This window comes from Parambassis ranga, chromosome 19 (assembly GCF_900634625.1).
Source record: "Parambassis ranga chromosome 19, fParRan2.1, whole genome shotgun sequence".
NCBI lineage: Eukaryota > Metazoa > Chordata > Actinopteri > Ambassidae > Parambassis > Parambassis ranga.
Genome location: NC_041039.1, coordinates 11,588,173 through 11,597,067, shown reverse-complemented (window position 1 = coordinate 11,597,067; position 8,895 = coordinate 11,588,173). Strand labels below are relative to the sequence as shown.

The 8,895-nt window shown below is 40.6% G+C and overlaps 3 protein-coding genes across 3 annotated transcripts; 1 reads left to right on the top strand and 2 right to left on the bottom strand.

Annotated features, from left to right (window-relative positions):
- Nucleotides 1-1,833: 1,833 nt before the first annotated feature.
- LOC114452450 (putative nuclease HARBI1) lies at nucleotides 1,834-3,983 on the bottom strand. The gene is made up of 2 exons (XM_028431771.1): nucleotides 3,078-3,983; nucleotides 1,834-2,471 (listed from the first exon to the last, which is right to left on the bottom strand). Exons 1-2 carry the CDS (start codon nucleotides 3,961-3,963, stop codon nucleotides 2,050-2,052), a joined length of 1,308 nt encoding a protein of 435 aa, XP_028287572.1. The 5' UTR covers nucleotides 3,964-3,983; the 3' UTR covers nucleotides 1,834-2,049.
- pigp (phosphatidylinositol glycan anchor biosynthesis, class P) lies at nucleotides 3,898-5,316 on the bottom strand. The gene is made up of 5 exons (XM_028431773.1): nucleotides 5,122-5,316; nucleotides 4,953-5,037; nucleotides 4,770-4,842; nucleotides 4,512-4,630; nucleotides 3,898-4,293 (listed from the first exon to the last, which is right to left on the bottom strand). The coding sequence occupies exons 2-5, from the start codon at nucleotides 5,032-5,034 to the stop codon at nucleotides 4,160-4,162; spliced, it is 408 nt and encodes a 135-aa protein (XP_028287574.1). The 5' UTR covers nucleotides 5,035-5,037; nucleotides 5,122-5,316; the 3' UTR covers nucleotides 3,898-4,159.
- A 172-nt stretch (nucleotides 5,317-5,488) lies between these two features.
- rexo4 (REX4 homolog, 3'-5' exonuclease) lies at nucleotides 5,489-8,389 on the top strand. Its single transcript, XM_028431772.1, has 8 exons — nucleotides 5,489-6,003; nucleotides 6,098-6,429; nucleotides 6,515-6,661; nucleotides 7,059-7,252; nucleotides 7,347-7,435; nucleotides 7,518-7,592; nucleotides 7,680-7,754; nucleotides 7,875-8,389. The coding sequence occupies exons 1-8, from the start codon at nucleotides 5,794-5,796 to the stop codon at nucleotides 8,025-8,027; spliced, it is 1,275 nt and encodes a 424-aa protein (XP_028287573.1). The 5' UTR covers nucleotides 5,489-5,793; the 3' UTR covers nucleotides 8,028-8,389.
- Nucleotides 8,390-8,895: the final 506 nt, after the last annotated feature.

Below are 8,895 nucleotides of genomic sequence, written 5' to 3'. Positions count from 1 at the left end.
TGCACGTGTGGCCCTTTGATGTCTACAGGTGCAGACTAAACAAAACAAAAAGGCAAGTGGTCTTACATGTGACCTTGTGGTCATTTGATGGTGAGAAGAGCAGAAAGCAACATGAAGAGAGGATTCACTTGTGCACAATCTCTGGAAATGATTGTGCAGCCTGGCTCTATGAAGGGCCAGGCTGTGAAGCTGTGAAGGCTGCACAAGTAGATCCGTCACTTGTTCACAAGCGAATCCTTCATTCGTTCACAAGTGAATCCTTCACTCATGCACAGGTGAATCCTCTCTTCATGCTGCTTGCTGCTCTTGTCACCATTAAATGACCAGGAGGATGCATGCAAGTCCACTAGTGTTTTTGTTTTGTTTAGTCTGAACCTCTCAGCATCAAAGGGCCCGGCACTTACTTTTAGGGCTGCAACAAATTTACTTTACTTTACTTTACTAAACTACTTTTAATACTAATTTTAGTAGGGGACTAAACTGTAGATTAGATTTGGTTAGTCAATGATTATTTATTATGTTATCAAGTTATCTATCTATGGTGTCTATTTAGTAACATGCACATGTACGTATGGTCGTGTGGAGCGCAACACACCATGGAAAAGGGGCACTTAGACTTCACTTAGACTAATTCAGTGATCTCAACTGAGACACTAACCTAAAAGTAAAGTCACTCTACTGGAGGACGTGTTTTCCGAAAGCTAAAAAAAAAAAAAAAACAGCTATTTTACCCATCCACAACTTCAGACGCCAGAACTCCTGGATGTTTTCATTTTACATGCTTATGCATCGCCGTTGTACGTCTGAATTAGGTACACTTCACTTACTTAGTAACTTTATTTTCCTGACTTTCCTTCCCTGACAGTGTGCAAATGGCTCTCTTCCTCTCTAACATACACATACAGTGTGTAGGCACACAATTATGTGCTAAAATACTCCCTATAACTCCATATACAAGCCAGAAACTACACTACATGAGCACAGGCCTGCAGGTAAAGGGTTAATATGGTAATTAAGTTGTTAACTGTAAAAATCACAAATGTTACCTCCTACCAACAGGGTAAACCACCAACAATCAAGAATGCATGATTATTTAGTGCCATGGCTGTGCAGTCAAAAAAAGTGTGTTTATAATGTAAGTCTATGGGACAAAATGGGAGAAAAAAAGAAAATCCAGTGCTGTGCAAAAACTAATAATGCAATAAAGTCAATTTTTTTACTGATGTTTGACATGACCAAGACTGTAATAAAGGTTAAAAAGAATCCAGTCCACATTCACCTTTTCTATTAAAAATGAGCCATTTTGTGTTTTTTTTTTTCAATTTTCAGCACCACCCCTTATAAAATTGGTGATTAAAGGGTTAAAATCTTGGGGGAAAATGATTTTTTCACTACTGTTGATTAGAACTGAAGTTAATTAAAAGGTCTATGCAAAAAAATTTCAAAAAAATATTTATCTAATATATTTTTAAAACCGTTAAAGTTAGGGGACGTTTTTGTCCCCGAACAACACATTAGGGGGTAAAATTTGCCCACAGTGTACCGTTGACCTATGAAAAATTTTAAAGTCATATTAACAAAATGTATGTAAAATTAAGCTTATTGAGGAAAAATGATTCAATTTGTCCACATATTGACAAAGTTATGGCCAAAATAAACAGAAAAATTTCTCTCAGAGGACAAAAATGTCCCGAACAACACATGAGGGTTAAAAAACATGTACATATTTTATATTTATTGTAAATGTATAACACGCAATATCTAAACTGTACCATGTTGATACAATAAATGCTTTCGGTGTGAGTGGAAGTAACACTCCAGATGACCAGGGAATGTTTTAAAATGACATTTATTAACAGTAAGAAATGTAGTTAGAAAATAATAATTTGTACAAATAAAGTATTTTGTATTCAGAAAAATATGTGAATGTGCTTTTATTCAGTCTGCAAATGTTGCTGTCGACACAGCTGTGCACAGGCTTAGGATGCACTGTTCTTCTTCTATCGTCATTGATGTTCCTTCCTTGCTTTCTTGGTTTAACCACTCTGCTCACTCACCAGCATACGCTGTAACCACCTGAGTCCTTCTTGAGGCACCAGAGAAGTGAGCATTTATAACTTTCTGTCGGGCTTCTAGCGCCTCAGGATTGATCTCCACCTGGCCTGGCTGACGCTTGCCCGGATACACAGGTTCCATCACGATAGCTGCAGGCGGCGGAGGGACAGAGAACTTCTTAGCAATATTGTGCAGCACGCTGCATGACTTGATGATGTTTGACTTGTTGTTCAGACCGCCTTCTTGTGCAAATCCGAGCTGCATTAGACACCTAAAACGCCGTTTGATGATGCCGAGCGTTGTCTGCAGGACATTGTGGATCTTTGCATGAGCCTCATTGAAGCGGATTTCTTTGTCATTTGAAGGTTCCGACACAGGAGTCAAGACGTGTTGGCTTAGTTGGTATCCTTTCCCACCTTTAGAAGACACATAAATGCAATCAATAACGAGACCACATAAACAAGCCGTTGAAGTGCCTTGAGACGGATGTGCAATATATTTGAATGTGGTCAACAGCGGATGCAGGGCCGAAATATGCGGTCGCTTAGGGCCCAAAGAGCACAAAAAGTCCATGATAAAATATACATATATATACATATATACATAACATTGATTTATACAAACGAGATGGTATTACACATTCAGTAGCGTGTATTACACACAGTGCAGCCTATAGGATGATGAAGCAGCTGATGCTGAGGTGGTGGTATGAAATTATGCTTAGGGCCCCATAAAGGCTTTGGCCGGCCCTGAGAGGATGGCACAAAGTGGCCAAAACCAACCAGTCTGCCAGAAAGTTCTCCGATAAAGTATAAGTACATTGAGTATACGCAAGAAAAAATGGGGAAAAAATGGAAAAAATCTGAATCTGTAGTGCCAAAATTTAGTATTACAGTAAAATAGGAGTTTGTTGCAGATCATTTTCTATGGAAAATAGGCCATGCTTGTCTAATTTACATTTCTCAATTTGCACAGAAATCAGACACCAACTTGCAGGTAAGATGTGTATGATCATTACTCACCAATTACCCAGAAGGGTCCGTGCAGGCCGTCCTCCATCTCCCTTCCCTTGAATGACGTCTCCCACATTTCCTGCTCATACGTGCTGCCCGCACAGCACTTTTCAACACTTAGTATGTTGCCGTCGGAGTCAAATATGAACTGACTTACGACCGATGTGTAACTTAAGGTGTTGACAAAGGATCTGTACATGTCCCTATCATATGGAGAAGCTCTGATCTTGAAGTGGGCAGGGGCCAGGATGCCCAGCACCCCGGGGATCCCGCAGAAGTTTTCCGTCTTCTTCGCCACATTGACTCTGTCTTTAACAGTCAGCGGGAATGAAATGAAGTGATCGGTCATTCCTGCGAGGACACCGGAGACTATACCGACAATTGTCGTAGGACAGTCCTCCTCACTCAGCCCGACTCTCTGTAGTACCGCGTTGGAAGAGACTCCATGTGCGTAATAGTTGAGCGCCACCATCAGCATCGCGTCCACGGGCAGCACGGGTTTCTTCATATCGGTTGTCTTCATGCGGATGCGGATGGCGTCGGTAATGAATGTGATGCAGGGTCTGGTTAGGTGGAACAGCCCAAACAAGGTTTCGTCGTCGAAATTATCGAAACAGGTTACGGCCCCCTCATCTGGCTCACCCTGTCCGAGGAGCTCATCCTGGACGGCAAGCCACACCGGCGCAGGGAAAGCCATTAGTGTATCTAGGTGTATATGTATCTGTAACAGTCCATCCAAAGATAAACAGCTCCGTGCAGCTACGCTGCGGATAAAAACAGCGTCTTCTTCATCGCCTTCTTGAGTAGATAAGGTGGTGCTGTGGCGCTCTGCTGCCCTCTGCTGTTTATTTGTTGCACCTTCTATTCCAACATTTGTCCAACACAATACAAACATACCAACAATGTATTAATCGTATCCAGGTTGACAACGGTGCACTGCCAATTTTTAAACAATGCAAATAAAATGAAAATAGACTTTCTCATGTTAACACGACACAACATAGTCCCAATATTCACAAGATGTCACTTCTTATAAATCAACTATAATCCATCTTTTATAAAACAAAATGTCCAATAAAGCCCCAGCAGCTTCATTTGTTGGGTGTGGTTCTGTTATTAGGGGAGAAATAGAACATTCTGTTGACTTCACTGATGGAAACATCCTTCAGTCGAGGTATTCCCCCCCTACGGCTGCATTCTGTCCTCTGGCCCTGCGCATACACATCTGTAACAGAGAGGAACAGATCTTTAAACCTGATCTTATTCATTTATTACTAATAATTATAATGTTGGACTTGGTGCGTCACTGATTTGATTAATATTTGTAAGACAAATGTTATAGCCCGGCTGGCTATACATACATCATTGAAATAGAAAAATTAGAATGGCTAACCAGGCTACAGAGGGTTACAGTCAGAGTAGCCTACATGGCAACGCACTCACCTGTGATGTTTTCCACAGAGTCCAGTGGGGCTGTGTTGTTCATGTTTACTCCAAACAACATCACTGCAAAGATGATTATGGCCACCAGCACATAGATTGGCACTGCGAGAGCCCAGTACCTACACAGGACAGCAGGTTTCAGATACAGGATCCAGCAGTATGTGTGTAGTACATGCACATCCTAAACCACACATTTATTTAAGAGCCAAGAGAGGGGATGTGTTATTGAATAAATATTATATGAAGAATTGTTCCTACTTTTGAGGCCAGTAAGTGAGCCCTATTGAGTGAAGCCACTCCTCTGGTATGAAGGCCCATAGACAATACAGAACTGCAGGGGGAACAGAAGGTGTGTTGATTTGGAGTGATTTATGTATTTATTCATTGCGTTTATTTGCAAGGAAATAGACATTGTTTTGTTAGTTGCTGCATTAGACTTACAGAAGCCAAACTGTGAGCCGAGGAAAAGAATAAAGCCATAAATGGCTCTATCAGGCAGAGGAGAGGGGGAGTTTTCCACCATGATCTGAAACCAAAATAAACCTGAAGCATTACGACATAACAAAACAAAACAACACCATCACACTCCGAGTATATTTAAGGTACATACCTATTATTATGTATCTGCTGATTCGTTTGGCTTGGATAGCAACATTTCCCTCTAAATATAAGATATTCTCCCCTCACCGCAGGAATTAAATCCGTCAGTCTAATGTAATTATTATTTCAACCAAACACTCGAAACATCGTATAGAATCGTCGTCAGACTTGTCAAAACATTGTCCGGGAGGATATTCAGTCCGGCGTGAAAAGTTTGTCAGAACAAAGGTTCTACATTAGGAGTAAAACATCAAACATATCATCGAACTTTCCACGTATTGATACATTAATAAAAACGTATAATTATTATATATTTTTATAGTCATGTACTGCTTTGCTCTCAAACTATTCTAATGGGCCCGTTTGTGGCATGTTTTACACGGACCCATTTGGCTGTTGCACATCTCGGAAATACAAATTGCAGCATGGCTTCGGAGGACCTGAAATTTGCTACTGAACAGTTTTATCAACGGTTACAGAAAATATCGGAACATTTTCTCTACGTCTTTGTTGCTACGAACTAAACGTACTCTGGGCGAACATTTCTTGGTGAGACTGTTGTATTTTAATCCTCATTCCGTTTCGAAGTTCTGGACCTCCGGAGCTCCAGCGTGGTTTAAGAAATAGAAGATTTCACACTTATTGCCAGATGACACAGACTATCTAAACTAAGGTGGCCATAATGTCTAAGGCAAAGGCAAAGAACAATGAGCGACAGCCCAACTTTACGGACAAAAATAGCTCAGGCAAAAAGAAAAATAAATATTGGTTAAAACTAAAGTTAAAAAAGAAAACGCCTCCACACAAGGACCAAGAAACTCCTAAAGCTCAGCAGCTTGCGCCTCCAGTAGATGCTCAACAGTTTTCTGCTAACTGGAAAGCATTACAAGAGGTAAGTCAGTCTAAATATTCTCTATACATTCTGTACGCGTGGTTGTTTTAAATCTTTTGAATATTACCTACAACTTTTTCTCAACTTTTCCCAGATTTTAAAGGCCAGTCCACAAGTGAAGAAGCCGCCAGTGACACCAAAACATCTAAATGGTGTCTTGCCAAAAAAGACAGAAGGAAACTCCTCTAAGAATATTTCTAGTGATAGCAGTGCTGGTCCCAGCCAGACAGGCAGTAAGAAAAAAATGAAGCACAAAACTGTTCCTAACAGTGTTGTTCCTGAGAACCAGGTGAACCAGAAGGTGTCAGCCATCTCAGAAACAGCCCGGTCTGCCGCTCCAAAAAGGAAACAGTTCAGCGGAAAGTCACACAGCGAGCAAGCAGCCAAGAAAATGAAAGCTGTGGTTGAGGAGACAAAACCTAAAGAGTACGTATACATCACTCATCTCTGCTGATAATTAGGTCGAAACCATTTATGACAGCTAACCTCATCTTTTCATGTGCTGCTGTAGAGAGGACATTTGGTTTGATGATGTAGACCCTGATGATGTTGAAGCAGCAGTGGGAGCAGAGGCAGCAGAGATCATGAGGAAGAAACAGGGCGTGCAGAAGCCCAGGGATGTAGAGAGCGCTCTTGTCAAGGAGAAAGCTTTTGAGGGGTGAGTGACTGCACATCCAATTTGCAACAAATGAAAACATTCCTTTTATAATTTAATGTATTCCCATGTATTCCCATGTTTAAATATGATTCTGACAGTTTTTTTCTGTTACGGACATTTTACTTGTCCAGTCTGATTTGGCATGTTGTCATTAGCCCCCACATATCCAGTATTTGTTGGACTTTAGTGTGTAGTATTCTTCAGCTGCAAAAGTATGACTACGGGAAAACACTTATTTGGTTTTAGGCTTGTTTAATAAGGTTTTATATGGGATTGAAAGACAGGAGTTGCAGCTCCAACAAAAGAAAGAAAAAAACAAACCATTAGGCTCAGGCAGGTTGAATGAGAAGCAAAGGCATTGCTGCCTTCTCACCCTCCCTTTGCTGTTCGCCAACAGCCTCACCAGAGCTGTGGCCATTGATTGTGAGATGGTGGGGGTCGGTCCTGGTGGAGAGGACAGCATCTTGGCACGCGTGTCCCTCGTGAATCAGTTCGGCAAGTGCGTCTATGACAAATACGTGAAACCCACAGAAAAGGTTACGGACTACAGAACAGCCGTCAGCGGTATCCGACCAGCTGACATTAGAAATGGTGAGACATACAGTTCATTTTCCCCACTAAAAAAAGTAAGGAAATAACTAATTTATTTAAAAAAGTTTTGTTGTTGCTTATTATGTTTCTGTAGGGGAGGATGTACAGACTGTGCAGAGAGAGGTCGCAGAAATCCTACAAGGGAGAATAGTGGTCGGACATGCCATACACAATGACCTAAAGGTGACCTGAATGTCAGACTTACACTTTTTCAGATCAACTTTGAGCACTTGTAAGACTCACTGTAAGCTAACTCCTGTTTCAGATTCTGCTCTTGGATCATCCAAAAAAGAAAATCCGCGACACTCAGAAGTATAAACCTTTTAAGAAAATTGTAAAGGTAATTTTATCTTATAGTTATAGAGTTTCTCTTATGAGAAACACAGTAAAAAGTGTCATGATGTTTAAAATATTTTTCATTTTCTAGAGTGGTCGACCTTCCCTAAAAGTCCTCTGTCGAGACATCCTCAATGTGAAGGTCCAGCAGGGTGAACATTCATCTGTAAGTCAACATTTAAATACAAAAAAATAATAGGACACAGTGGTTTTAATGTCTCGTGTACTGTTGCCTAATGTTACCAAGACAAATACAGAATGTGTCCACTCGCTTCCTGTTTTCTAGGTCCAGGATGCACAGGCCACCATGAGGTTATATACGCTGGTGAAAAAGCAGTGGGAAGTAGAAATCAAAGCCAGTCAGCAAAACAAAGACTTGCACAATAAAAGTGAAAGAAAGCCCAAAGTGTCCAGGAAGAAGAATCTCACTGGATTATAACCAGAACAAACAACAACATGTCGTCTTTATGTCGAATCCCCACAGTATGAAATCTGACTGTCATCAGTGTATGATTTCATCCCTCAGAAAGATGGTTCCAAGTTATGAAATACTTTCATTGTTGTTTTCTTCAGTCTGGAGTTGCACAAATCTGAGAGTTTAGGTATTTTCAGAAGTGTTGTTACCAGCTGTCAGGTGCAAATCTGCTGCATGTTCTCAATCATGAGCTCCTACAGTCATTTGTCTACTTTCACAAATGTCATTGTTGTAGTCTCTCATGAAATATTGTAATAATTCCCAGTTGCTTTAAATGTTTGAAGTTTTTAAATTGTGTGAATAAAACATAAGAGACTCTTTCTACAGTTTATGTAGCTGGACTGCCTTTATTGGTATTTTTTTTCCTCAAGGACAGAAATGAACCTGTCTATAAATCCATGATCATTCTTTAATTTAGCCACTTGAACAGCAGAGGGTTGGCTCCATGTGCTCATGTTGAGTTGAACACAGTGCTTTCACCCCCCCCCCATATGGAGTATTGGTTAGACTTTTGAGTCCATCATCTTTGTACTGCAAACCTACTTACTACTACTGGATAGCACTTGTTAGATTTTCTGTGTTTAATAAGGTGTTCTTCTGGATCGAGACGCAATGTTATGGACAATGGAGCAGTCGTCAGTGGAGTCCGACCAGAAGACATCAGAAATGGTGAGACAAACAGTCAATTGTATATATCAAATAGAGATAGGAAATAACTAATTTATTTAAAAAGTCTTAATGTTGCTTATTATGTCTGATTGAGGATGTACAGACTGTGCAGAGAGAGGTCGCAGAAATCCTACAAGGGAGAATAGTGGTCGGACATGCCATA

Bases quoted from the DNA above. Each gene is read 5' to 3' on its own strand.
- LOC114452450 (XM_028431771.1), bottom strand. From the start codon at position 3,963: ATGTTTGTATTGTGTTGGACAAATGTTGGAATAGAAGGTGCAACAAAT. The intron at 2,472-3,077 runs GTGAGTAATGAT...TGTCTTCTAAAG, and splicing joins CGGACCCTTCTGGGTAATTG to GTGGGAAAGGATACCAACTA.
- pigp (XM_028431773.1), bottom strand. From the start codon at position 5,034: ATGGTGGAAAACTCCCCCTCTCCTCTGCCTGATAGAGCCATTTATGGC. The intron at 4,843-4,952 runs GTAAGTCTAATG...TTCCCCCTGCAG, and splicing joins CGGCTCACAGTTTGGCTTCT to TTCTGTATTGTCTATGGGCC. The intron at 4,294-4,511 runs GTGAGTGCGTTG...TCTCTGTTACAG, and splicing joins CTCTGTGGAAAACATCACAG to ATGTGTATGCGCAGGGCCAG.
- rexo4 (XM_028431772.1), top strand. From the start codon at position 5,794: ATGTCTAAGGCAAAGGCAAAGAACAATGAGCGACAGCCCAACTTTACG. The intron at 6,004-6,097 runs GTAAGTCAGTCT...AACTTTTCCCAG, and splicing joins ACTGGAAAGCATTACAAGAG to ATTTTAAAGGCCAGTCCACA. The intron at 7,436-7,517 runs GTGACCTGAATG...CTCCTGTTTCAG, and splicing joins CCATACACAATGACCTAAAG to ATTCTGCTCTTGGATCATCC.